The sequence below is a fragment of the Macaca thibetana genome, chromosome 2 (genome assembly GCF_024542745.1).
Source record: "Macaca thibetana thibetana isolate TM-01 chromosome 2, ASM2454274v1, whole genome shotgun sequence".
Classification (NCBI taxonomy): Eukaryota; Metazoa; Chordata; class Mammalia; order Primates; family Cercopithecidae; genus Macaca; species Macaca thibetana.
The window spans coordinates 104,595,440-104,622,057 of record NC_065579.1 but is presented as its reverse complement, the minus strand read 5'-3'; the positions used below and the strand labels follow the sequence as shown (position 1 = coordinate 104,622,057).

Genomic DNA, 26,618 nt, shown 5'->3' with positions numbered 1-26,618 from the left:
TCCTCCTGTTATCCCAAGCTCTAAGCCCTTCCCATGGTCCCCAGACCCAGGAGCAGGGGTAGGACTCGTCGCGAGCGTCCCGCAGCCAAGTGCCCTGAGAAGCCAGTCCTGCCGTGGTGCTCCTGAGGGGCGCTTCGGAGTTTACGAGTGTGCACCGAGGGGGCTGGGGCGCGCGCAGGGCATTGTGGGTGCATAGTTCAGCTAGCGCGTAGTCGGCTGGTGGGCCCCAGGCGTGGACTACCATTCCCGTGGTGCTCTAACGCGCAGCCAGCCGCCGTCACCTGCGCGCTCAGGCCCCTGGGATTAGTAGTTTTAGCCTCGTGGATGTGGGCCTGAATCGGATGGCCTGGAACTCGCCTTCCCGGCGACCTGTTTGGCAGGGGGGGGCGCCTCGCGAAGATGGTGGCGCGCGGGGCGAGTGGCGCCCGTCGTCTGGCCAAGTCTCAGCGCAGCGCACCGGCCGGCGTCTCGCTGCCCTGGAGCCCACACCCACCGGGTCCCTGACCCCGCGCCCCCCGCGCCCGGTTCCCGGCATGCCTCGCGCCCGTAAGGGCAACACGCTCCGGAAGGGTGGTCAGCGCCGTGGAGGAGGTGAGTGGGGTGGGGGGCGTGGGACAGCTGATGAGCGGCGGGTGGGGGTCCTGCTGGGTCCCCGTAGTTGTTCTCGAGGGCCCTGGGTGGGGAACCCCCTCGGCCAGCCCCGCGCAGCTTCCCAGAACTCTACCGAGGCTGGCACGTGCCCCAGCAGTCATTGGCCACGTGCGTGCCCAACTTGAGCTCGCTGCCCACTGCCTGTTGGGAGTCCGCGCTCCCAGCAGTGACCCGGCCAGCCTCTCCGGGCCTCAGTTTCCCCGTTGCCTCTCTGCCTCAGTTGCCTGCTGGGTGGGCAAACTCACCGGACAGAGCAGGAAGCCAGTCCCCTTGCCAAACCCTGATCCTTTCCTGGACTGATCAAGGAAGTTGGCGGGAGTCCTGGCCTGCTCCGGTTAACAGAAGGAGGGGGATCTGTTGGGAAGCTACCTGATTAGGGCCTTGGCACCTTGGCAGGCCTGACTCCACAAGGTGGCTGACTATCCTGGAGCCTGAGGCAGTCTTGGGACTCGCTTATCAGCTTAGACCAGGAGCCTATCTTAATGCAGTAAACACTTATGTTTACTCTGCTGGGATGGGGTGTGTACGACGCACAAATTTATTTATTTTTTTTTTTTTGAGGGGGAGGGGAGGACGGCTGATCACAGGAAGGAGGAAAATACCTAGGCATAACTTTAAACTGGTCACCACCATGGTGGGGTTTGGGTGGGGGACGTCTAATAGGGTATAGAACATGGTCACTGAATGGTGTCAGCCCCAGACTTACGACTCAGGGAGGCCTGGGGGGAGGTGCTTCTGGGTGAGTCCTGAGAAGATGGAGAAGAGAGCAAGTTGTGCAAAGTCTTGGCAGCTGGAGGGACCCCAGCACAGTGGAGTGAATGAGGGAAGGCTGGGCTGCTCTGGCAGGTAGGATAGTAAGATAAAATGGGAGCAGGCTGGGCGTGGTGGCTCACATCTGTAATCCCAGCACTTTGGGAGGCCAAGGCAGGCAGATCACCTGAGGCCAGGAGTTCGAGACCTGCCTGACCAACATGGAGAAACCCCATCTCTACTAAAAATACAAAATTAACTGGGTGTGGTGACGTATGCCTGTAATCCCAGCTACTCGGGAGGCTGAGGCAGGACAGTCACTGGAACCTGGAGGCGGAGGTTGTGGTGAGCTGAGATGACGTCATTGCACTCCAGCCTGGGCAACAAGAGCAAAACTCTGTCTCAGAAAAAAAAAAGGTGGTGGGGAGCAGAGGCCAATGTGTAGGCTGGACTTCCTCCTGCAGGTGAGAGGTGTGAGTAGTTCTTAGAATTAGGGGCAGCTTGGTGATCACACCCTGTCCAAAACTCTGCCACAGCAGCCACCCTTGCCAGTGTGAGCCCTTGTCCCTGGACAGAGCCCACACACAGGAGTGCACCAACCCTACTGACCTTTGGCTTTGGTTTTCCATCTCCGAGAGGAGCACCATTCTATCTTTTGGGATTATGAGGTTGGGTGAGGTACCCCCAGCCATCCCTCATCAGTAGAGGCAAGTTGAGTGTCCTATTCCACCTTCCCCAGGTGCCCGGAGCAGTGCCCAAGCTGACTCGGGTTCCAGTGATGATGAGGCAGCCAGTGAGGCCCGCAGCACCACCAGTGAATGCCCCAGCCTTCTCAGCACCACTGCAGAGGACAGCCTTGGTGAGAGCGGGTGGAAGTTTGACAGGGGCTTGGTGAGGGCTCCATGGGCTGAGCACAAGAAGCAGTGCTGACCAGGTGGCCTTCCAGGGGGGGATGTCGTGAATGAGCAGGGCCAGCAGGAAGACCTTGAGGAAAAGCTGAAGGAGTATGTGGACTGCCTCACAGACAAGAGGTACCCCTGGCTGCCAGCCAACTCCTACACCCAGCTCCAAGTGTGACCAAGGGAGGGCTGGCCTATATGACCCCCCTTCTCGACCTCCCCCAGTGCCAAGACCCGGCAGGGTGCTCTCGAGAGCCTGCGCCTGGCCCTGGCGTCCCGCCTACTCCCCGACTTCTTGCTGGAGCGCCGCCTCACACTAGCTGATGCCCTGGAAAAGTGCCTCAAGAAAGGTTGGAGCTGGGGGTGCATGGGAGACTTAAACTGGGCAGACGCTGGCCCTTGCTGCATAGGCTGACTGGAAAGCATCCCACAGGGAAGGGAGAGGAACAAGCCCTGGCCGCTGCTGTGCTAGGTCTGCTCTGCGTGCAGCTGGGCCCGGGACCCAAGGGTGAGGAGCTGTTCCACAGCCTGCAGCCTCTGCTGGTCTCTGTGCTCAGTGACAGCACAGCTAGCCCTGCTGCCCGGCTCCACGTGAGTGTGCCTGTGCCCCATGAAACCCTTCCTGCACCTTATCCCTCAACAGAGTGCTGGGTTCCCCCTGTCTTCAGCCTCCCTTACTCTGAGGGAAGTGAGCTCCAGGGCTGGGAACCCAGATTCATCTGCTGACTGTGGCACAGCATTGCCCTTCTCCCAACAGTGTGCTTCTGCTCTTGGCCTGGGCTGCTACGTGGCTGCTGCCGACATCCAGGTGAGTGGTCTCTGGGCACAGGTGGTAGAGCATCTAGGGCTGTAACTCTGCCTCTGAGCTCCCCTGCCTCCCTGTGTTCCTAGGACCTGGTCTCTTGCCTTGCCTGCTTAGAAAGTGTTTTCAGCCGGTTCTATGGCTTGGGCAGCTCCACAACTCCTGTGGTTCCTGCCAGCCTGCACGGCCTGCTCTGTGCTGCCCTGCAGGCCTGGGCATTGCTGCTCACCATCTGCCCCAGCACCCAAATCAGCCACATCCTTGACAGGTAGGGGTGGCTGTCCACTGGGATGGAGGGGGGATCTCAAAAAGGCCCCCAACCCACACATACAGCTCAGCCTGCCCCTTCCCTAGGCAGCTGCCCCGGCTGCCCCAGCTCTTGTCCAGTGAAAGTGTGAACCTGCGGATCGCTGCCGGTGAAACCATTGCACTGCTCTTTGAGCTTGCCCGGGACCTTGAGGTGCGAGGGACAAGGATGGGGGGTGCTTGGTGATACCACCTGCCCATCACAGGCTGGATGCAGGGGGTGCCACAAAAAACAGAGCAGCTTTAGGTCATTATGCAGAGGAGGTGGCCCCAACACAGATTCATCTGCTAGATGTCATGATGGGTGCCCTGAGCAGCGGTGTCCTGGCCTGACAGACGCCCAGGAGGGGTCAAAGGGGCCAGTCAGAGAAGAGAGGGTCTTTCAGGGAAAGGATGGGTTTCGGCAGTGCCCTGTTCAGAGCCAGCAGAGCTCAAGCATCTACCTACCACACACCTTCCAACGCTCCCGTTGCAGGAGGAGTTTGTTTATGAGGACATGGAGGCCCTCTGCAGTGTCCTGCGCACTCTGGCCACTGACAGTAACAAGTACCGTGCCAAGGCTGATCGCCGGCGCCAGCGCTCTACTTTCCGTGCCGTGCTGCACTCCGTGGAGGTGTGTGTGAGAACATATGTGTCCTAGTGAGGGTGCACTCCCAGGCATAGTAGCCAAGCCCAGTTGTGTTGGCCCCTCTACCCTGCAGGGCGGTGAATGTGAAGAAGAGATAGTGCGCTTTGGCTTTGAGGTGCTCTACATGGACAGCTGGGCTCGGCACCGGATCTACACTGCCTTCAAGGAAGTGCTGGGTTCAGGCATGCACCACCACCTCCAGGTGCGGGGATGCACAGGGAGGGGACACCTGGTGTGGCTGCTTCAGTCTGGCCTGAGCTCACTGCCCTCTGCCCCCCAGAACAATGAGCTACTCCGTGACATCTTTGGCCTGGGCCCTGTGCTGGTGCTGGATGCCACTGCCCTGAAGGCCTGCAAGGTTCCACGCTTCGAGAAGGTTTGCACCCTTGGGCACCTTTCTCTTCCCCCTATTCCCGTGTTTCCTGGAGGCCTGAAATTCTGCAGAGGCTGGAAGAGGACCCCCAGCCCTTTCCCTTCCCAGCTCCCCAAGGTGTCACTCTCTGTCCCCACTCTAGCACCTGTACAATGCTGCCGCCTTCAAAGCCCGGACCAAGGCTCGAAGCCGTGTGCGGGACAAGCGGGCAGACATCCTGTGAAGCAGGACCTGCTGAAGAGGAGACTTTCTATGCTCTTGGTCCGTATTTTTAACAGAAGACAGTGCAACAACTGGTCTCCACCAGTATTTGTCACTTTATTTTTTTAATGACAAAACCAAAAACAGACATGGGGTGGGTAGCTGGGGGCCCGGACACTTGGGACCCTGGCCCCTTTGTCCCTGCACTCAGCCCTGTGGCCTCTTCCTGCCCTGTCTCAGGCCAGGCTAAATACGTGCCTGTCCCAGGGCTGTGGGGCAGGCACTAGGGGGCCTTTCCCTTCCTTTCCTTTCTCAGGCCCAGGATGACCCACTCTTAGGGGGGTGGTGGCATCTGGACAAATGCCACCACAGCAGGTGGAGAGGCAAAGCTACCTGGAATGGATTTGTGTGCTGATTTTTAAGAATTATTAGAGATAATTAAACAGAATGGTCAGGCTTCTGTGGTCTTAACCCCTGGGTATTTTTCTGTTCTCCCTCCCCACCTACCACCCCAGGCTTGGGCCCAGCTGGGTCTTCCACAATGTCACGTTTGCCCTCCAAGGCAGTCTTTCCCCAAGTGGTGCCTCTCCTGCTACTCAGAGCCCAGCCTGTCTTTGAGAGCTGAGGCTGGACCCTCACTGGGAGGCCTGGCAGAGTTTGGGTGATTGCTGTGGGGGCAGCTATTTCTAGACTTCAGAACCTGCCATCTGGGGTGGCCAGAGAGTGCTGACAGGCCACAGGAGGAGCCCAGAAGCTGGTGCCCCTTCCCCTGACCTTGGGCCACCCAAAACAAGGCTTTGGCACCAGAGACTTGGCTAGGCCTGGCTTGAAGAGATCAGGAGAGGCAGGCAGCTGTGAAGTTAACATCGGGTTCTTATACAAAAATCTCACCAAGGAAATAGTGTAGATGTGGCAGCCAGCAGTAGGGAAGGAGAGACCTGCCCATAGCCACTTTATTTCCCCCACACACACCCCCAGGCCCCAGATCCAAATGGCATCTCAGCTGGGTGTTTGGGTCTCACTGGAGTTGAGCCTCCGAAGCTGGCTGAGGCTGGCCAGGCGGAGTTTGAGTAGCGTCTCCTCCTGTGTGCGGAGCGTGTGTGCCATGATGCGCAGGGATTCGCTCTGCAGCACTGTGAATGGGAAGTGGGGGATCATCAGACCATGTGCCACCCCATGACCCCTGCAGACCCAGCCCAGGACCAGGGGCACCCACGGGCCTCCCACCCCATCTTTCATTGCTGCAGCATCTGCAGTTGGCTCCTTCCAGCTGCACAGAAGGGCCTCCCAGTCCCCACCACCTTGCTGTCTATTCCTGCTGGCACCCTGTGCATCCATACCACTCAGGTAGACAGCCAGGAGTGCCAGCGCCAGGCAAGTGAGCACCAGCAGCACGAGCAGCAGCAGGAGCCCTCCTCGTCTGTACACAGGGCTGCAGCCAGCCTGGGCACACAGTGATGGCGGCAAAACGCTCAGCAGCTCATTCCACGGCCGTGCCTCTTCAGTCAGACAAGGGCGCAGTGTGCCTGCTGGGGGGATGGGACATCGGTGGGGTGGTGGGTGCACCTGCTTTCGTCCCTTCCCCCAGCACATCATCCTCACTGTCCCCGCTCACCTCCACTGTGTAGGTCGCTGATGGACTCCACCCGATGCAGGTGCACCTCCTGCACGTAGTTGGGGGCCAGTGGCCCCCTGCTCTGGCTGGGCATCATTTGTGCCACGGAGTCTGCAGGGGCAGCGCAGGCTGATTTAGCCAGTGGTGGGTCAACCCCCTTCCTTTTACCAGGTGCCTTCAGGCAGCAGGGACTTCTGGAGGATAGGGATAGTGGGGCATTTGGTTCCAAATCCCCTAAAACTGAGTGAGGAGTGACCCTTGATTTGGATCCAGGATGATCGAAGACCCTTACAGGCTTATTCTGTATACAGGAGCAGCAGGTACATTTGATTTGTTTCCTTCCAAGCACCCCAGGGACTCAGGCATTCCTCTGCCTGCTCATTTCTAGCAGTTTATCAGCCTTCAATGCTAAACCCGCAGCAAATGGAATTCAGTCCTGCCTCCTTTGTCAGTTCTCCCTGCAGACCCAATGCCTGGCATCTTCTGGTCAGAAAGCCCTATTGTAGCCACTCTGGTGCCTTTCCCTCCTGGCCTTGGTTCTGTGTTCGTTAACATACTCGGTGTGACTCTGCTGTACATGTGTGAACCCTGCTGTTTTCATTCAACATTTACTATTGGAGAGACCCTTCTTTGTTATACTGTTTCATATGCCTCTGAGTTCTCGCCCTTCACACATCTCTCTGAGGCTGCCTGGGCATCTAGGTTGTTTGCAGTACCCCTCCCCCCCACCTTTTTTTTGAGACAGTGTTTCACTCTTGTTGCCCAGGCTGGAGTGCAATGGCGTGATCTTGGCTCACCGCTGCAGTTCCCTTTTGAAATTAACCCCCAGGACATCTACCGTTGAGTATGAAGGTTTTTTCCCAATTTCCTGATAGTTACTAATTTCAGTTCCCAGAAGTGGAATTATTGAAATCAAGAGCAGGGTTTTGTGTTTTTTGTTTGTTTGTTTGTTTGGTTTGTTTTGAGATGGAGTCTCCCTGTGTTGCCCACCCTGGAGTGCTGTCGTGATCTCGCCTCACTGCAACCTCCACCTCCTGGATTCAAGCGATTCTCCTGTGTCAGCCTCCAGACTAGCTGGGATTACAGGCGTGTGCCACCACGCCCAGCTAATTTTTGTGGGGTTTTTTTATTTTTTTTGTTTTTTTTTTTGAGACGGAGTCTCGCTCTGTAGCCCAGGCTGGAGCGCAGTGGCTGGATCTCAGCTCACTGCAAGCTCCGCCTCCCGGGTTTACGCCATTCTCCTGCCTCAGCCTCCCAAGTAGCTGGGACTACAGGCGCCCGCCACCTCGCCCGGCTAGTTTTTTGTATTTTTTGGTAGAGACGGGGTTTCACCATGTTAGCCAGGATGGTCTTGATCTCCTGACCTCGTGATCTGCCCGTCTCGGCCTTCCAAAGTCCTGGCATTTACAGGCATGAGCCACTGCATTCGGCCGTGTTTGGTTTTTGTTTTGGTTTTTTTAAGATGGAGTCTCCCTCTGTCACCCAGGCTGGAGTGCAGTGGCAGGATCTCAGCTCACTGCAACCTCTGCCTGCCAGGTTCAAGCAATTCTCTGCCTCAGCCTCCCAAGTAGCTGGAATTACAGGTGCCTTCTGCCACACCCAGCTACTTTTTATATTTTTAATGGACATGAGGGTTCACCATCTTGGCCAGGCTGGTCTTGAACCCCTGACCTTATGATCCACCCGCCTCAGCCTCCCAAAGTGCTGGGATTACAGGCGTGAGCCACGGCGCCTGGTGAGATGATGATTATTATTATTTTGAGATGGAGTCTCGCTTTGTCACCAGGCTGGAGTGTAGTGGTGTGATCTCAGCTCACTGCAATCATCCCCTCCTGGGTTCAAGCAATCCCCCTGTCTCAGCCTCCCAAGTAGTTGGGATTATAGGCACCCACCACCGCCCCCAGCTGATTTTTTGTATTTTAGTAGAAAAGGGGTTTCACCATGTTGGCCACGCTGGTCTTGAACTTCTGACCTCAAGTCATCTGCCCATCTTGTCCTCCCAAAGTGCTGGGTTTACAGGCATGAGCCACCATACCCGGCCAATATTTAATTATATTTTCTGGTTGTTCTTTAACTTGATTTCCAAAAATCCTGGTCCAGATGCCAAGAGCTCCAGATACCTACCTGGAAGCTGATAACAGTGGGGAAGAGCATTGTGGGGACACCTCCAGATAGAAGCAAGGATGGCCTTGCACTCTGGGACTGTCATTCTCAGGACAGTAACTCAACCTCCATGATTTACTTGAAACTGCCTTTTGACATGCTTAAGCAAGTACAACAAAAACAAGCAAGTGCTGCCAGTCATTATGTCTGGGTGGTGGGTTTAAGGTCATATTAAATTCTCTCTTTGGGCTGGGCACTGTGGCTTATGCCTGTAATCCCAGCACTTTGGGAGGCCAAGGCAGGAGGATCAAGAGTCTAAGAGTTTGAGACCAGCCAGGGCAACTTAGGGAGACCCCATCTCTACAAAAAATTAAAGATTAGGGCCAGGCGTGGTGGCTCACACCTGTAATCCCAGCACTTTGGGAGCATGAGGTGGGCGGATCACGAGGTCAGGAGTTCGAGATCAGCCTGGTCAACGTGGTGAAACCCTGTCTGTACTAAAAATACAAAAAATTAGCCAGGCATGGTGACGAGCGCCTGTAGTTCCAGCTACCCAGGAGGCTGAGGCAGAAGAATCGCCTCAACCCAGGAGGCAGAGCTTGTGGTGACCCAAGCTCAAGCCACTGCACTGCAGCCTGGGTGACAGAGCTAGACTTCATCTCAAAAAAAAAAAAAAAAAAAAATTAAAGGTTAGTTTGGTATGGTGGCATGCTTCTGTGGTCCCAGCTTCTCAGGAGGCTGTGGTGGGAGGGTTGCTTGAGCCCAGGAGGTTGAGGCTGCAGTGAGCTGTGATCGTGCCACTGCACTCCAGCCTGGGCAACAGAGGAAGACCCTGTCTCAAAAACAAACAAACAAAAAAATTCCCTGCTGCCAGATACGGTGGCGCACACCTATAATCCCAGCACTTGGTGAGGCAGAGGCAGGCGGATCACAAGGTCAGGAGTTTGAGACCAGCCTGGCCAACAGGGTGAAATGCTGTCTCTACCAAAAATATTTAAAAATTAGCCAGGTATGGTGACAGGCGCCTGTAGTCCCAGCTACTCAGGAAGCTGAGACAGGAGAATCACTTGAATCTGGGAGGCAGAGGTTGCAGTGAACAGAGATCATGCCACTGCACTCCAGCCTGGGCGACAGAGCAAGATTCTGTCTCAAAAAAAAAAAAATTCCTCTTTGTACTTTGTTGTGCTTTTCTCACACTTTCTAAATTGAATGTGAATTATTATAGGAAAAACACACAGTAAATGTTATTGTTAAGATCCCAAAAGAGGCCAGGCATGGTGGCTTATGTGTCTAATCCCAGCATTTTGAAAGGCCAAGGTGGCTGGCCGAGCGCGGTGGCTCACGACTGTAATCCCAGCACCTTGGGAGGCTGAGGAGCGTGGACCACGAGGTCAGGAGATCGAGACTATCCCGGCTAACACAGTGAAACCCCATCTCTACTAAAAATACAAAAAATTAGCCAGGCGTGGTGGGCGCCTATAATCCCAGCTACTCGGGAGGCTGAGGCAGGAGAATGGCTTGAACCTGGGGAAGGCGGAGCTTGCAGTGAGCCCAGATCGAGCCACTGCACTCCAGCCTGGGCGACAGAGCAAGACTCCATCTCAAAAAAAAAAAAAAAAAAAAAAAAGGGCTGGGCACAGTGGCTTGGCTCACGCCTGTAATCCCAGCACTTTGGGAGGCCAAGGTGGGCAGATCATGAGGTCAGGAGATCGAGACCATCCTGGCTAACCTGGTGAAACCCTATCTCTACTAAAATACAAAAAATTAGCTGGGCGTGGTGGCGGGCGCCTGTAGTCCCAGCTATTCGGGAGGCTGAGGCAGGAGAATGGCATGAACCTGGAAAGCGGAGCTTGGAGTGAGTGGAGATTGCGCCACTGCACTGCTCCAGCCTGGGCAAGAGCGAGACTCTGTCTCAAAAAAAAAAAAAAAAAAAGAGAAAAGAAAAGCCAAGGTGGCCAAGGTGGGAGGATTGGATTGGTTGAGGCCAGGAGTTCAAGATCAGGGAGACCTTTCTGTACACACACACACACACACACGCACAAAGGAGGTAAACATTTCCTCCTACCAGGGGCCAAGCTCCTCTCCTACGATGTTGAAAATGTTGGCAGTGGCTCACGCCTGTAATCCCAACACTTTGGGAGGCCAAGGCAGGTGGATCACCTGAGGTCAGGAGTTTGAGACCAGCCTGGTCAACATGGTGAAACCTTGTCTCTACTAAAAATACAAAAATTAGCCGGGCATGGTAGTACATGCCTGTAGTCCCAGCTACTCGGGAGGCTGAGACAGGAGAATCGCTCAAATCTGGGAGGCAGAGGTTGCAGTGAGCTGAGATCGTGCCACTGCACTCCAGCCTGGGTGACAGAGTTAGACTCCATCTCAAAAAAGCAAACAAAAAAACAAATTAGCCGGGCGTGGTGGTGCATGTCTGTAATCCCAGCTACTCAGGAGAGTGAGGCAGGAGAATCGCTTGAACCTGAGAGGTGGAGGTTGCAGTGAGCCGAGACCGCACCACTGCACTCCAGCCTGGGTGACAAAAAATTTTAAAAAGTTGGGGCCGGGCGTGGTGGCTCACGCCTGTTATCCCAGCACTTTGGGAGGCTGAGGCGGGTGGCTCACGAGGTCAGGAGTTCAAGACCAGCCTGGCCAAGATGGTGAAACCCCGTTTCCACTACAAATACAAAAATTAGCTAGGCATGGTGGCAGGCACCTGTAATCCCAGCTACTTGGGAGGCTGAGGCAGAAAACTGCTTGAACCTGGGAGGCGGAGGTTGCAGTGAGCCGAGATCACGCCACTGTACTCCAGCCTAGACGACAGAGCGAGACTCCTTCTCAGGAAAAAAAAAAAAAAGTTGAAAATGTGATAAGAGGAGCTTGCTAGCTCTGTCATGGGCTATAAGATGGAGCCATGGAGCAGACAGTCCTATGTCCTGGCCAGTACTGGACCTGTAGCTTCCTAGATTTCTGCTGTCCTGGCTCCTCTGAGCATCAGTACTTCTTATATGCAGTGGTGCAGTTAGGCGAGTGGCCACCAAGCTCTTGACTAGCTGAGTCTCAGTCTGACCGGGCCAAGGGACCCCCAACCCTAGGCAGTTAGGGATATTTAGACCCAAGTCAGGGGAGGCCAGAGGCCTATCTACTTTTCAGTCCATGGGACAGGTACCCAAATGCTTTCTGGAACCACTGCCCACCCCAATCCCAGCTTCCTCCCTTAAGAGCTGAACTGGCCAGGCAGCTGCCCGGATGCCCACACCCACCTGAGCACAGCCTGTAGTTGATCCACTCCTAACTGGGTAGCTTCCCCCATACCTCCTTAATGTCCCTAGCAGGGGAAACTGAAGCAGGGCCTGAGGTGACAAGGGGTTCCAAGCATGGCAGGCTTTTCCTCCCTGCATAGGGGGCAGGTCCTTTTATTGGAGCTGGGGAATGAAAATGGGTAACTAACTTACTCAAGACAATAAGGTCAGTGGGACAGAGGGTGGGTCTCTCCATGGTCCACAAGGTCACAGGACTGAGGGCTTGCCCTCCCTCATGGTCACCCTCTCCTACCTTCTTGGGTCTCCTCAGGCATGGCAAACAGTGGGCAGTCGGGGGCCGATGATGGCATCCAGTAGCAGGACTGGACAAAGGCAGCAGTGGCTCCTCTGAGAGCCCAGGGAAGGCCTGGCTGCCTCCCAGTCTTGGCCTAAAATAGGCCTGAGCTCAGCCCACTGGGCTATATTTAGAGGGGGCAGCCCTCAGCCATGGGAAGGGGCAGAGTGATCCACGTGGGCCAGCCTGGACTATCTACCTGGTGAGGGAGCCAGCCAGGAGCCTGCCTCCACTAGTCTAGGTGCCCAGGGACCTTCAAGGGGAAGCGCACCTCCCCATATATCCAGAATGGCCACCCCAGGCTCAGCAAGTCCCTGGCAGCCAAGGCAGACAAGGAACCCCTGTGCATCTCTACTCGGCCACCCCTCCACCCCTGCAGACTCTTACCCACAGCCCAGTCATCTCTCCTCCCAGCGAACACAAGACAAGCAGCCTCCACTGCATGACCTGCTACCACACAATACTGTTGTTGTGTGTGTCTTATATAGGGTGATGGACAACTGAAGCCTGATGAGGGCTCTGATAGCTTCACAAGTGGGCAGATACACCCACAGCACCCATGCTGGCCAGTGGGTAGACCTAGGTTGGAGGCTGGTTCGTTTGTTACTAAGCTTACAACCTTAGGTAAAGGATCTCTCCTCCCTGAACTCAGTTTGCTCATGTGTAAAGTCGGAATAACAGTGGCTTCTTCCTGGCAGTGTACACTGAGAACCACATCTGGAGCATTTATCACAATCCACGGTTTTGGTCCTCCCCTGCTCCCATCTCCACAAGGGCAGACAGGTTGCATAAGTTTGTGTAAGGATGCACATTACTGCTTACCTTGAAGGGAGGAGGTGGTCCAGCTTCCAGCTTTCCCTCTGTGGTTGGATCCCTGTGCCCTTCCTTCCCAATGGGGGCAAAGCAAGACTGTGGGCTCTACTTCCTACACACCTCAAACCTGTCACTCCGCTGTCTCACACTGGCCTCCCTGATGTTCCTCAAAGTTAACAAGCTCGTTACCACCTCAGGGGCTTGGCGGTGGCTGTTCCCTCCTGGAATGCTCTGCTCCCAGATAGCCCTGTGGCGGGCCCCTTCTTGTCAGGGAGCTCAAATGTCACCCCCTCAGTGAGGCCTTCTGCGTACATTCCTTTTTTTTTTTTTTTTTTTTTTTTGAGACAGAGTCTTGCTCTGTCGGCCAGGTTGGAGTGCAGTGGCCGGATCTCAGCTCACTGCAAGCTCCGCCTCCCAGGTTCACGCCATTCTCCTGCCTCAGCCTCTCGAGTAGCTGGGACTACAGGCGCACACCCAGTTAATTTTTTGTATTTTTAGTAGAGACGGGGTTTCACCGTGTTAGCCAGGATGGTATTGATCTCCCGACCTCATGATCCGCCCGCCTCGGCCTCCCAAAGTGCTGGGATTACAGGCGTGAGCCACCGGGCTGGGCCGCATACATTCTTTTCCACATCACCCAGTTTTCTTTTCTTTTTTTGAAACGGAGTCTCGCTTTGTTGCCCAGGCAGGAGTGCAGTGGGGCGATCTCGGCTCACTGAAACCTCTGCCTCCCTGGTTCAAGCAATTCTCCTGCCTCAGCCTCCTGAGTAGCTGGGATTAAAGGTGCGTGCCACCCCACCCACCTAATTTTTGTAGTTTTAGTAGAGATGGGGTTTCACCATGTTGGTCAGGCTGGTCTTGAATTCCTGACCTCGTGATCCGACTGCCTCAGCCTCCCAAAATGCTGGGATTACAGAAGTGAGTCACCATGCCCAGCCCAGTTTTATTTTCTTCATAGCACTTAGTCCTGAAGTTATATTATGCACAATGTGCCCTGCGTGTCACTATTCCCAAAGGCCCTACAGAACCTATTCAGTCATGTGGAACCACTTTTTTCTTTTCTTCTTCTTTTTTTTTTTTTTTTTGAGGAGTCTCGCTCTGTCACCCAGGTTGGAGTGCAGGGGCGACATCTAGGCTCATTGCAACCTCCGTCTCCCGAGTTCGAGTGATTCTCCTGCCTCAGCCTCCCAAGTAGCTAGGATTACAGGCGCATGCCCCCACGCCAGGCTAATTTTTTTGTATTTTTAGTAGAGACGGGGTTTCACTGTGTTAGCTAGGATGGTTTCCATCTCCTGACCTCGTGATCCGCCTGCCTTGGCCTCCCAAAGTGTTGGGATTACAGGCGTGAGCCACCGCACCTGGCCGGAACCACCTTTAATCCTCACCAGGCAACTTTGGACAGGAGAAACTCGGGCCCTGACACCGCCAGGAAGGTGCCCAAGACCACATAGCAAGGCCTAGAACTGGGGTTGTCTGCTGGGGCCATTCCAGCTTTGGCTGATAATGCGTTTATTGCGTTACTTTAGTACAGTTGGCCTGCCTCGCCCCACCTCCAACAGCCCAGCCTGTTCACAGTTTTCTGCTCACTGCTCACTACCCAAGGAGGTGGGGTCTGTCCCCCAGGGTGGGCACTCCAGGCACCTCCTCGGCCCTGGTCGTTGCTCTGGAGCCCAGCTTCCCCCTCTCTTCCCTCCTGGCTGAATCCTGTGCCCGGCCTGTGCCGCCCTTCCTGGGGCTGCTACATTCAAGGGTTATCCTGTTAATAAATAAGCCCGCGCAGCTGCCCTCAGCCAGGGCCTGTCGGTTGGTGTCTCCGTCGGCCTGGGACTCCCAATGTGCCCGGCCCCAACCCGTCTGTCTTTTCAGGGTCTGTCTGGCTCCTCTCCCGCCTGTAGTCTGCTTGGTTCCCGGCGTGGGGACAGTCCGGTCACCAGTGCGTTACGCTGCGCGGCCCCCGCTCAGCGCGTGGCTCAGGAGCGTGGGTCCGCCGGTTACGGCCCTTCCTCCGCGACTCCGGGGGCAGTGACTGCAGCGCAGGCTGTGGGCGACACATGCGCAGGGAGTTCGCGCTGCCACCGCCGCCCGGCTCCACCAGCTGCAGAAAGTCCCGGTACCAGAGTTTGGGGCCCGGCGGCGCGGCGGGCGCAGCCTCCTCGGCCCGCGCCAGCCGTTCGGCCTGCGTAGCACTCAACACGTGCAGCGACAGGCGACGCAGCGGTTGCGTAAAGCCCTGCTCGACTGCAGCGCACAAGTACACGCCCGAGTCTCGGCGCCGCAGCCTGCGAAGCAGTAGTCCCCGGGCGGTGCGCTCGGTGCGCTCCTGTGCCAGCACCTGCGGGCAGGGGACAGCGTGAGGCGGGAGTGTCGGGCCGGGAACAGGGCTTCCAGGCCCTAGCACGCGACGGAAGAAGCAAAGAGTCATTGGGAACCGAGGTGGGGCGGGAAAGGGGTGCCCCCGGGCGCACATTTTAAGGCTGTTTGGGAGTTGGTGGTCTTCAAGGGAGAATCCGAACGAGGCGGGGTTTACATGAACGTGCGGGGTGGGTCAGGGACCTCAATGGGCAGGTGGAGGGCGGGTCTTCTCCCGAATTCAGGGGAGACGGGTCAGGAGCCCGGTTGGAAGCAATGGGGTCTCCGCAGCTTGTGGAGTGCAGGTGAGGGACCAAACGACGCGGCGGGGTGTGGGTCTGGTTGGGCGGGGCTTCGTTGGGTAGGGCGGGGCCTCTCCTGGATGCAGGGGGTGGGACGGGAGCCTGGCAGGGAGGGTGGAGTAAGGCTCACTTGGGTATGGGTTGTCACCCCTGCGCGCTGGAAAGTCCACTCCACGCGCGCCTGCAGCGAGCGGGGCTCACACTCGAGAAAGGCGCTGCTGCCCTCCACGCCGAACACTCTGTGTTCCAGCAGCGCGGGACGAGACGAGTCTTGGGGCAGAAGAACGTCAGATTTAGGCAAGGCAGGGAAGGTGGGGCGTCTTCTGGGGCTGAGGGTAGGGACAGCTGGGAGACTCACCTCCCGAGCACAGCGTGCTGGGGTCGCCATTCCTTACGTCTTGCCGCCGGAACCGCCTGTGGGGAACATCGGATCTTCCATGAGCCCTTCTTCTTTCAGCCCCAGGCAGTGAAAGACCCTTCGCCTCCCTCCCGGCGGCCCAACCCCGACCCCGCCCACCTCTTGACACTGGGCTGGAAGCGCGTGCACGCGACCCCGTCCCAGGCGCAGTAGGGGTCACGCGCCAGACAGCATTCGGCGCAGACGCGGCCGTGGGCAGCGCAGCGGTGCAACGCGATCTGGGCCACCGCGCTCCGCGAGGCTATGTACAGCTGGTGCTAGGGGGCACGAGGGGCTCTGGGCTGACCGAGGGCGACCCCACGCCTGCCACCCATCGGTCAGGGATCCCTTCTCCCACTCGACAGATGGGAACACTGAGGTCTTACGCCTCAGGTCACACAGTCTGGCAAAGCCAGAGCCTGTACTCAAACGCGGGACTGCGAACTACCAAGAGGGACCAGAGGCTTGGGACACTCCAGGTACAAGCTCAGTCCATCCCACCCCCACCCCCATCCTGGTCACTCACCCTCTTGGAGGAGATTTGCATGCTGGTGACAGCGGCCGAGTCCTGAGAGGGAGGAGGGGCGACGGGGTCAGGGCTTAGTGGGGTGTGGAGGGGTCCGGGGCGACTGGGGTCGAGGCCTCACCTCAAACACGTGCAGCTCCTCCAGGAGCAGCCCCTCTGCGCTGGGCCTACTGCCTTTGGGGACCGAGATCACCTTCAGTACCGTGCCAGCGTCTGCAGGAATGAGAAGGGGTAATGACCATTGGTGCTCCCGGACAGCTGGAGCTAGGGTCTCCTCGCCTTTGAGGCTTCTACCCTCAGCATATTTGGGTTGTGAAGAGTGTGGACTGGAAGAGTGTGGGTTGGGCAGCTTCCAGAAGGTGGAGACACAGCCCGGGAAAGAATGTGGAGATGGGACTGAACAGGGAGAGCTTCCACCAGCAGCCCACAGGGCCTGGATGGGATCCTGGGGGTCGCTGTGGAGGGACCCTGACCTGTGCCAATGAAGAGGACGTCATAGTGTCCGTCAGCGGCTGCAACCCGGTCCGTGGCAATTTGAGTGAAGGTGTAATTGGCTCCAACTTGTAGGAAAAGAGGGCGCCCCCCAATGGGCAGGACAGAGTTGTACATGAGGGGGTGGTTCCGCGCAAACTGGATGACATCGTCGGGGAAGTCCTTGGTGGAACTGAAGGTGCCAAAGGTCTTGCTGGGGCACTGGGGGTGGGGGGAAGAGAGGTACAGTAGGGATATAGATATGGGGGCTTGATAGGCGGCCCTCCATGCCAAGCCTCTGGGAACATGAAGGGGGATGGGGACAGAACCCTGCCCTGAGAATTAGAGAGGAGATGCAGCCTTGCCCTGGGAAGTCAGAGGCGGGAAACAAGCTTTGTCTTATGGAAACGTTTTCCCACCCATAACCAAAGGAAGAAAGCACATTCACCAAGAAGACCCCAGGCCAAGTTCTCAAACCCTTGAGGCTTTGAAGTGGGTTGTAGCAAAAGTTCCTGGGCTACGAACCATGCCTGGCCGCGGGTAGGGGACGCGACCCTGGTATGACACCCACTGGTGCATGGGCCCCTCCTTGTGTGCAAAGGGTCCCAGGAAGGCCCGGCGCACGTCATTCATGCTGTACACGCACACTGCAGAACCCTGGAAAATGCTGCTGGAGGAGAAGACCAGGGCGGGGTGAGGGGCCCGGTGGAACCCAGCGGCCTGCTCAGGCGCTCCCTACCTCCCGCCCCTCACCTGGACGTGGAGAAGACAGCATAGAGCAGCGGGGTCCGGTGGTCCCGCGAGGACAACAGAAACACATCCTCTGCGGGGAACGGGCCTAGCTGGGGTAGGGCGCACAGCCCCGCTGCGGCGGGGGCTCCTGGAGTCTGCACCGCTGCCCCCCTCCCCAACCCCATACCCACTCCCGCACTCACGGAGCTGATCGAAGTGGGTGTCGCCCTCGACGCCCGGCACTGAGCACACCAGCCGCGCCTTCAGAAACGTCGTCCACTTGTTGACCAGGCTGCGCTGGCCGCCCACGTCGTTCTGCCGGGACGATCAGAGGGGATGAGAGCGAGATCAGGGCAGGCAAAGGGGTAGGGGCAGGGTCGCCGGGTGTGGCCCAGGGACTCCTCACCCGGCAAATCTGGCCAACGCGGGACACGGACAGGCGTCCCAGTGCCGGCGCCGCCTCTACCGCCGTCTCACGAAAGAAGAAGTAGATTTTGTCGTCGTCTGGGTTCTCGTTCTCCGGGATCCAAAATACCTTGACAAACTTGGGCTCTGACCGCGGCAGGAGGCATGGGTCAGCGGGTCCTGGCCTCGCCTCCTGATACGAGACCCACGCGCTGCTTCCCCTTCCTGTTGCGCGGGCACAGCACACGGGATCACAGTGTCTGACCACCCAACCTCTAGGACCACGTTCAGTTGGCGCTCTGCGCCGACCGAATCCAAAGGATCAGGGCCTGCGAGGCAAGAAGCAGCCGCGAGGGGGCAGCAGAGACCGTGGCTACCTGGGGGCCCAGGCGGGAAGCCCGGCTAGCCTCCGATCTCACCCCACACAGTCGCCCAGCACCTTAGGCTCGGGTAGGAGGGAGATGAGGTAGTCTGGTTTCATCTTCACTCATGAATCTTCCTCCCTAGCATAACCAGATGCTCCCCACTCCTGTTTCAAATCCTTCTGCTGGGTCCCATTGCTTTTTATTGTATTATTATTTTTTGAGACTGTCTTGCTCTGTCGCCTAGGCTGAAGTGCTGGATCTCGACTCACTGCAATCTCAGCCTCCCGAGAAGCTGAGATTACAGACACAGCCCACCACCACACCTGGCTTATTTTATTTTATTTTATTTTTTGAGACGAAGTCTTGCTCTATCGCCCAGGCTGGAGTGCAGTGGCACAGTCTCCACTCACTGCAACCTCAACCTCCTGGGTTAGAGTCATTCACCTGCCTCAGCCTCCTGAGTAGCTGGGATTACAGATGCACACCACCACGCCCGGCTAATTTTTGCATATTTAGTAGAGACAAGGTTTCACCATGTTGGCCAGGCTGGTCTCAAATTCCTGACCTCAGGTGATCCGCCCGCCTCGGCCTCCCAAAGTGCTGGGATTACAGGTGCACACCACTGCACCTGGCCAATTTTTGTATTTTTTAGTAGAGACAGGGTTTCACCATGTTGGCCAGGCTAGTCTCAAACTCCTGGCCTCAAGCTATTTGCCTGCCTCAGTCTCCCAAAGTGCTGGGATTACAGGTGTGAGGCACTGCGCCCACCAGCCCCTAGCCCTTATTTAATTTTTATTTTATTTAGAGACAGAGTCTGCTCTGTTCTGCAGTGGCAGCATCATGCTCACTGCAGCCTCCAACTCCTGGGCTCAAGTGATCCTTCCATCTCAGCCTCCTGACTAGCCAGGACTACAGGTGTGTGCATGCCACTGCCCCCAGCTAATTTTATTTTCTTTTTTGCAGAGACAGGGTCTTGCTTTGTAACCCAGGCTGGTATGAAGCTCCTGTCTTCAAGCAATCTGTCTGCCTCACCTCCCAAAGTGCTGGGATTACAGGCACAAGTCATTGTGCCCAGCCCCCATGGCTCTTATAACTCTGGCCCCTGACAGTCCACACCCCCTTATCATTACTAGCTCTAAAGTCTATTCCTTTGCTTGTTCCTGCATCCAGGCCTTTGCACTAGTTGCTCCCTCTGCCTGGAATGCTCATCTCTGAACTTTGCTGGCTGGCTCTCTTGTGCTTGGGAATTAGCTCATACTCCCCTCAGCACAGCAGCTTCCTTTACCCAACCCCCTCCACCCACCCAGTCTCCTTTTCACTTCCTCTCTTGTTTCTCTCTGGCCTCATGGCCATTGGACTTGATCTTATCATGTATGTGATCTGTGAACTCAAAGAGGTCACAGTCATACCTGTCGTATCTGTCTCTGTGACACCAGTGCCTGATTAAGGAGAGTATTTGGTAAGACCTGGCCACACCCACTGCTCACTTACTTTATGGGCCTTGCTTGGCACCTGCCCTGTGGGAGGGTGACGGCCTCCTCCCACCAACCCCACCAGCCTCTCACCATTGAGCCAGCGGGAGTCGTGTGGCTCTGTTCGGAGACTCGGACGTTGGCCCAGGCTGCGAAAGATGGTAAAGTCTCGGCCCATGAGGTCTGCTGCCACCCCTGAGTATAGCTCCTCCCCTACAGACAGAGAAAGGGCTGCTCAGCCAAGCGGAGGGCTCTTGGGGCAGGAAGGCCTGGGGAGCTCTGGGAGCTCTCAGGGAGTCAGTGAGGCTATGGGGGAGTTCCTGGAGCTCTTGGGGGTCTTGGGACTTTGTGAGGTTCGGCAGTTTCTAAGGGGTTCTGTTGGGGCCTTAGCCCTTGGACTCACCCACCAGCACGGAGGCAGCCCGATGCCTGGGGTCATAAGGACTCTTCCCCTTGCCATCCTCTATCCTTCCTGGGTCCAGCCGGAGCACGGGCTCCTGGGAGGTGTGGCAAGTTGTGACTACCAGGGCCTTCTTACCCTCCTGACCTCCCTCCCTGCCTAGATACGGCCTTACCTCTGCCCCGTGGCCCACTTCCACAAAGGCACAGGTTGGGTGGAAGGCTCCCGTGCCACAGGCCAGCAAGTGGGTGCGGTTGTAGGCGTGCAGCAATTTCACAAAGTTCATGCACTCAGTCTAGTAGGTTTGGAGGTGTGAGGTTTCCCCCAGGGACATGGCCTTAAGAGGTCCCAGCTCACCAGTGGCATCTTCACCCCTCTCTCTCTTTGGCATCGACCCAGGCAAGTACTAACATGGGCCACAGGGAACTGGGGGCCCTTGCTGACCAGCCCAGGCCTCACCAGGGTGGGCGTCTGGGGAAGCACAGGCCTGCAAAGCCTCCATGACTCAGAGGCCCCCCAGAAGAATTACACGAGCCCCAACCCTGACTCACCACCCCCAGACCTCAGCCACCTCGACCTCCCTGCCCTCATCCCAGCCAGAACAGGCAGGCCTCTGTTTTAGCCCTGCCCTGTCTCTGGGGTGAGGGGTTGACCCTCCCCACTCCCAGCCTGGACAGCCAGCACTCACACCAATGTCCTTCCCTGCCCAGTTGCACTCCTCTCGCCATTCCACAGGGGCCGGCCAGGCCAGCTATGGGGAGGTTGGGGGAGAGGGGACACAGGTCAGGGACTTGGGATATTCTCTACCTCAGGGAGCCCATTCCTCTGAGTCTCTCCAGGTAGGCTGGAGTGGGGTCCTAGGGCTCCTTCCCTGGGCAGTGCTGGGGTTGGGGGTCCCTGGCACCTTCTTGGCCCGCTTGCTGATGTTGTCCAGGCTGAGGGATGCCACATGGTTCTCGGCGCCCACAAACAGGCGTCCACGCTCCTCATCCACCAGCAAGGCCTCGTAGCAGCAGGTTCGCTCCAGGCTGAAAGTCTGGAGACCATGCCAGGCCTGGAGCTCTGCAGGGCAGGACACTGCTGAGGACTCGCCAGCCATGCTGGAAGCCTCCCCCAGGTCTTGCCTGGTGGTGACTCTATGGGCCAAGGTTGTCCTTAGGACCTGGCCTGTATACATGTGAGTTTACATGTGTGTGAGTTTACACACGCAAACCCAAGCCCACCCAGGTGCACGTGTGGAGCTGCCAGGGGAGGTGGTACACCCCCCCAGGAAGAGGAAGGCAGGTTGAACTTGGGCACGCTCAGACAGGTGGTATCTCCAGGCGGGCACACTGGGAGGCCAGGCTCATGGACACCAGAGTCCTGGGGGAGACCGGCATGCAGGGATGGCCAGACCCCCAACTCCCAAAAGTCAGGCTGAGAGTTCCTTTCCTGCCACTCCACCACCAGCCTGAGCTCAGCAGAACTGCCTATTCACTGCCACTGCCCAGGGGCCACCCTCCTGTACCGGAGGCATGAGAAGGGGGCTCTGACTTCCCTGTTGCTCTGCTGAAGGAGTATCGCCTTGTTGGGGTTACTGAACGGAACAGAGACAAGGTCTGTTGCTATGGGGACAGGAGGGGTCTTCCTGAGAAAGCACGAAGAGAATGTGGGCAGAGGCTGGGGGCTGAGGCCCAGACAGGGTTAACTGGAGGTGGCCTGAGAGTGCCCACTAATCCCACCAGAGTCTGGTGACAGGCACGCACATGGGGCAACAGCCAACACAGAGCCCCCTGGCCATACCGGGACCCTTTCCTGCCCACCTCAAGCTGGGCCCTCCTGCCTGCCAGGTGCACCTACCTTGGAAGGAGAGCCGAAGGCGTGGGGGGCTGGGGGTGGCACCCCCCAGCCCCACTGCCCAGAGCAGGGCCAGGCCCGGGATCATGGCGGCGGCCCCGGCCCGCCCCATCTCAGCAGCTCGGGGCGCTCAGGGTTCAGCGGGTATGTGTGTGGAGGAGCCTTGAGTTGCCCTGGACTCTGCCCCAGGATCTGGAAGAGAAGGAGTCGGCAGTGAAGGCGAGGGCGGGAGGCTAGGGAGGGGGAGTCCCCAGGGATCAGATTACAGCCCCTAGGGGAAAGAGGCTGGGGGGTCACATTCCACTTCCGAACCCTCCCCTCCGAGGGTGCCCCGCCTGGCCACAATCACAGACACACCCACGCCACTGGGCACACCCTCAGGGTCACCCTGCACTGGCAGGCTCGCCTCACCACGTCACCCTTCTCAGTAACCTCCCCTCTTGTATACACACTCACAGACATTAATTCACAATGCGCACCAACTTCATGCCAGCCTCGGCCTGGGAGGAGGGATACTGGGAGACATAGGCAAGGTCCCCATGTGAGAGAGGACAGAGCACCAACAAGGATGGATGCAGAGGGTGCCAAGTGTAAAGAGCAAAACAAGCCAGTCAAAAGAGAGAGAGTGACAGGAGCGGGTCAGGCCTCTGGAGGTGGCAGTGTCCCCACAGTCCCGCAGAAAAACACAGAGACACTTTTGAGGCTGGAGTCAAAGGTGTGGGTGCCTGTGAATGTGAATGTGTTTCCGAGTGTCCCCTTGTGATGTGCGCATGTATGTAGTGTGTATGCACATGTGTATGCACATGTTTACATGTCTGTGTGCAAATATATAGTGGCATATTGCACATGTGTGGATATGGGTTGGTGTGCACATGCATGTGGCACCATGCAATCTATGGAGTGCATATGTGCGATATGTGCATATTTTGCACACAGATGTGTTGCACATTTGTGCATGTGCAAACGTGTGCACCCATAAGGGTGGACGTGTCTCCGGGCATGCAAGTGAGCAAATCCAACTGCAGCATCAATCACTCCATAGGGAGAAGTGCCACCCAGGAGACCCACGACCTGGGCAGAAGCCTCAGCCTCTGACTTGGGGACTGCTCCCAACCCAGCTGAAGCAGCCTCTGCATGTGAGCTTGAGGGCTGTCTCTCCACACCCCTGAGGAATCAAAGAGGGGCAAGGTGAGGCAGCCCTTCACTTGTGCCCCAGCCTCCTGGCCTCGCTGAGCTGGCCTTCCCTCTCAGTGCCTCCACAGCCTCTCTGAGCCTCTCCCTTCACTTCTCTCAACCCTTGAGGTTTCCCCGTCTTTGAGCCGCTTCACTCTAGGAGCCAGACACCTCCCCCAGGCCCTCAGCTGGGGCAAAGACCTGGCTGCCATGCCCACTCTCCTTCCCAGGGGCCAGCTGGGCAGGTGCTGGACACAGGAGCCCAGGGAGTGGGGCAAGGTTCCAGGTGGGATTAAGCAAGTGGAGTGGCTGCTGGGGCAGGTTCCAGGCCCCTCCACCCACACTCCTGCCCAGCTCCTGGCCCCGTCCCAGGCCAGGACCCCCACCTCCCTCCTTCCCCCTGCTGACACTTGCCACTGCCTCTTCTCAGGTTCTAGAGGTCTTCCAGGCCACCACCGGCTGCCTTCTCACACTCCACCGAGGACTCCCGCAGAGGCACCTCTCCACTCTGGCCCCTTCCCACCGTGGGGCCGCAGGGGACCCTCTGACGGCTCCTTTAAGGAGCAGCCCCCGCCCCCACCAGGCCAGCCACCGCCCCACGCGCTGCGCTGTAAAGTTTAGAGGGCGGATCGGGTGACCGGGCAGGCAGCCGGGCAGGCGGCCGGACGGGCTGGAGAAGGCGGCCAGGCGGGAGTGGAATGGGCACGAGGGAGGGGCTGGTAGGGACAACCCCTCCCCTATTGGGTCTCAAGGCAGTAGTGTGCCCCAGGTGGTGGTCCCAGAAGCCAGGTGGCCAGCCAAGGCAAGGGAGGAAGAAACCCCAGCTCCAGGGGCTCAGCAGGCAAAGGGAATCACTGGGTGGGGGCACCACCCGGGGACTCCAATATCTCACCTGTCCCTCCACAGGTGGGGAGCTGTGGGGAGAGATAATGGGGAGCTCAGCTGCCACCTCAGTTCCCAGGGACCGGCTGGGGTGGGCGGGCAGCCAGAGGTCAGGGGAGGGGCTCTCAACCGGAGGTCGGATGGGCCCTCGGGACCCAGTCCCAGTCCTTCCTCACCACTTCAGCGACCTGACGAGCAGTGGCTTCTTCCATGACAGCCAGATCGGGGAGGGAGAGGAGGGCAGGAGAAGGGCAGATGCAGGAGGAGCAGCAAATCTCACTTCTGCACCACAGGGCGGGGCCCATCTGGAGTCCCCCATCCTGGACAGGTAGCTCTGCATCACTGCTAAGAGGTTGGGGGTCGGCCTATGACCTCCCTTCCTCTGACTTCTCTTTCTAGGTTGGAGGTGGAACAACCCCCACCAAACCCAGAGCCAAAACCTGAGGGAGTTTTACAGACAGGATGGAGCTCCTGTAACTCGGAGCCTCAGTTGGGAATGACTTGGGGTCTTGTCCTGAAGCTTAGTCTGGTGAACATGCCCCATTTGTAGCATGAGGGGTACTTCTCTGGAGGGACTGTATGTTGACAGTGGCAGAGTGGAGCCCTCAAGTCCACCTGAGTGAATATACCAGGGCTTGAGAATGGGCTTTGATCCTTCCATCCCTGAAAAAGGCATTTTCCTACCACCTCCCAAGGCTGATGGGGCAGTGTGGGCATTCTAAGTGTTGCAGCTTTGTTGCCCAGCCCTGGAGGCCTCCAGCCAAGCAGGGACAGAGGTGGGAGCAGGTCCCCTGGAAGTGGAAGTGGGGCCATGCTCTCCTTCCTGAGCCTGAGGACCTGGTGTACCTGGCCTGGCCTGGCCAGCTGGCAGGTGAATAACAGGGGCCAATGGGAGCCGCAGGGCCCTTCAGGAGGGCAAGTGGAAGGACAGATCCCTGCCTGGGCTCGTGGGCTTCCTGGATGTGGCCTTTTCCCACTCCGGGAGTAGGTGCCTGTAGTCTTGGACCTGGGCAGGCTCTCCTGGCCCCATGCAAGCAAACAACATTCTTTGGCTGTTTACAGCTTTCTACCCAAGCAGCCAGGATCAGCAAGTACCTCAGAGGCCCCCATCCACTCCCACCGTGCACCCATAGGCCCTCACTGCCATGTTTTCCAGGCCCAGGGGCCCGGTCTCCGTTTCATCACCCTGCACTTTCCTCCACTAGCGCTGCGTTCACTCTGGGAAACGGGACCAGGACCACCCCCCACCATTACCTTTCCAATAGCCTGGGATTCAACCCCCAGCCAAAAGGACTGGGCTGTCTCTGTCCCCACTGAGTGCTGTGCCCTGTGCTCTGTCCTCTAGATGTGTACCCTCCCTTGAGTAGGAATGGAGGTCCCCAGATATGGGAGGCCAAGTTGTCCCTGATTCCACATGGTCCCCTTTCTGTTCCTCAGCCCCAGGTCCAGTGTGCCAGGCCATGGGTAGGGGCCCCCATGGAGGCCAGCATTCCAGGAGCAGGGTCACTGCCTGTGGATCACACTGGGGGCTGGAGCTCCTCGAGGATTCTACAATCAGGCAGCCTGGGCCTGAATCTCAACAGAATGGGGCAAACCGGGGGAGGCAGCTGGGGTCCCTTTTCCTGCCTGTACTCCTTCCCTGGGCCTCTCTCTTTTGAGAGAGCTTCCATCGACAGAGGCCTGTCTGGGTTCTTGCTCTGGGGCTGCCTGTCAGTGGCATGGCCTGCCACAGCCTTGGCTTTTCCTTCTGGAAAAACCTGGATTGTTGTGCCAAATCTCAGCACCTGCCTCCCCACCCCTGGCCACCAGCTGACCCTGCCGCTTTGCCCATGCCTGGACTCCGGGTGGTGTGGTTGGTGTGGGATACCCATCTGAGGAAGGCTGTGGCAACCCTCCCAGTGCAGCCTGGGCTGGATGGGATCTTGGGCGCCCCACTCATACCTGCTTTAGTCATCAGGGCTGGTGGCTCCAATGAACTCTTCCTTGTTCTGGCCACGTAGAAACCAGGTCATGCTGCCCAGAGGACTTAGGCACAGTAGGGACAGGCGTGGGCGGCCATAGGATCATCACCTGAGGCCTAACTTCCCAGACACTCTAAGGCCCCGCCCCAGGGGCATCTTCTGGGGAAGCATCTGCAGGCATGTCCTCACCCCAGCCTGGTCTCCACATTCCCAGGGGACCCTGGCCCACCTTTTTTGAAAGATAAGCTCCTCCCCTCCTTTCCTGTTCCCCTTCCCTTCTGAGGGCCCTGTCAGAACTGAGATGGAGGTGCTGAGGGAGGGGCTACCAAGAACCCTGGGCCTTTGGCTGTGGCCCTACCCCCACCCGCCCCACCCCTGCCCTCCCCCCCTGCACATTCCTCCCAGGCTGAGGTCAGCCCCTCTGGGATGCAGGAGCCCCCCCCACCAGCCACATCACAGCTCTTCCCTCACTCCTGTTTTCCTCATTGCCCAGCAGGGAGGGGTGGGAGGAGAGGGGGCTGGGGGCGGGGCCTCCCTCTCCCTCCCTCCTCCCAAGCCCGGCAGGGTGGAGGGGGCTGTGCCAGGAATGCTGGAAAGTGGACTCTGAGGGCACACTGC

General features: G+C 57.7%; 3 protein-coding genes across 14 annotated transcripts; 1 reads left to right on the top strand and 2 right to left on the bottom strand.

The window, feature by feature from the left end:
- The first annotated feature begins 216 nt into the window (after nucleotides 1–216).
- Nucleotides 217–5,081, top strand: IFRD2 (interferon related developmental regulator 2). Its single transcript, XM_050780862.1, has 12 exons — nucleotides 217–591; nucleotides 2,141–2,260; nucleotides 2,348–2,432; nucleotides 2,526–2,650; nucleotides 2,734–2,891; nucleotides 3,058–3,108; nucleotides 3,192–3,370; nucleotides 3,457–3,562; nucleotides 3,884–4,021; nucleotides 4,110–4,238; nucleotides 4,317–4,412; nucleotides 4,552–5,081. The coding sequence occupies exons 1-12, from the start codon at nucleotides 342–344 to the stop codon at nucleotides 4,630–4,632; spliced, it is 1,518 nt and encodes a 505-aa protein (XP_050636819.1). The 5' UTR covers nucleotides 217–341; the 3' UTR covers nucleotides 4,633–5,081.
- LSMEM2 (leucine rich single-pass membrane protein 2) lies at nucleotides 4,709–12,272 on the bottom strand. Of its 3 annotated transcripts, none has more exons than XM_050781019.1 (4): nucleotides 11,775–12,272; nucleotides 6,226–6,336; nucleotides 5,951–6,139; nucleotides 4,709–5,743 (listed from the first exon to the last, which is right to left on the bottom strand). In XM_050781019.1, exons 1-4 carry the CDS (start codon nucleotides 11,815–11,817, stop codon nucleotides 5,610–5,612), a joined length of 477 nt encoding a protein of 158 aa, XP_050636976.1. In that variant the 5' UTR covers nucleotides 11,818–12,272; the 3' UTR covers nucleotides 4,709–5,609. The 3 variants fall into 3 exon arrangements, with proteins under 3 accessions (XP_050636976.1, XP_050636975.1, XP_050636977.1); XM_050781018.1 differs by having other exon boundaries at nucleotides 11,875–12,000; XM_050781020.1 differs by having other exon boundaries at nucleotides 6,226–6,419; nucleotides 11,875–11,949.
- A 1,921-nt stretch (nucleotides 12,273–14,193) lies between these two features.
- On the bottom strand, nucleotides 14,194–26,300 carry SEMA3B (semaphorin 3B). Of its 10 annotated transcripts, XM_050780810.1 has the most exons (19): nucleotides 25,981–26,300; nucleotides 24,050–24,071; nucleotides 21,988–22,176; nucleotides 21,053–21,210; nucleotides 20,837–20,899; nucleotides 20,324–20,443; nucleotides 20,152–20,245; nucleotides 19,842–19,961; nucleotides 17,913–18,058; nucleotides 17,710–17,821; nucleotides 17,528–17,597; nucleotides 17,300–17,444; nucleotides 16,777–16,996; nucleotides 16,425–16,516; nucleotides 16,304–16,345; nucleotides 15,898–16,055; nucleotides 15,739–15,794; nucleotides 15,511–15,650; nucleotides 14,194–15,061 (listed from the first exon to the last, which is right to left on the bottom strand). In XM_050780810.1, exons 3-19 carry the CDS (start codon nucleotides 22,094–22,096, stop codon nucleotides 14,657–14,659), a joined length of 2,250 nt encoding a protein of 749 aa, XP_050636767.1. In that variant the 5' UTR covers nucleotides 22,097–22,176; nucleotides 24,050–24,071; nucleotides 25,981–26,300; the 3' UTR covers nucleotides 14,194–14,656. The 10 variants fall into 10 exon arrangements, with proteins under 10 accessions (XP_050636767.1, XP_050636766.1, XP_050636765.1 ...); XM_050780809.1 differs by lacking the exon at nucleotides 24,050–24,071; XM_050780808.1 differs by lacking the exons at nucleotides 24,050–24,071; nucleotides 25,981–26,300 and adding an exon at nucleotides 23,572–23,670.
- Between the last annotated feature and the right edge of the window lie 318 nt (nucleotides 26,301–26,618).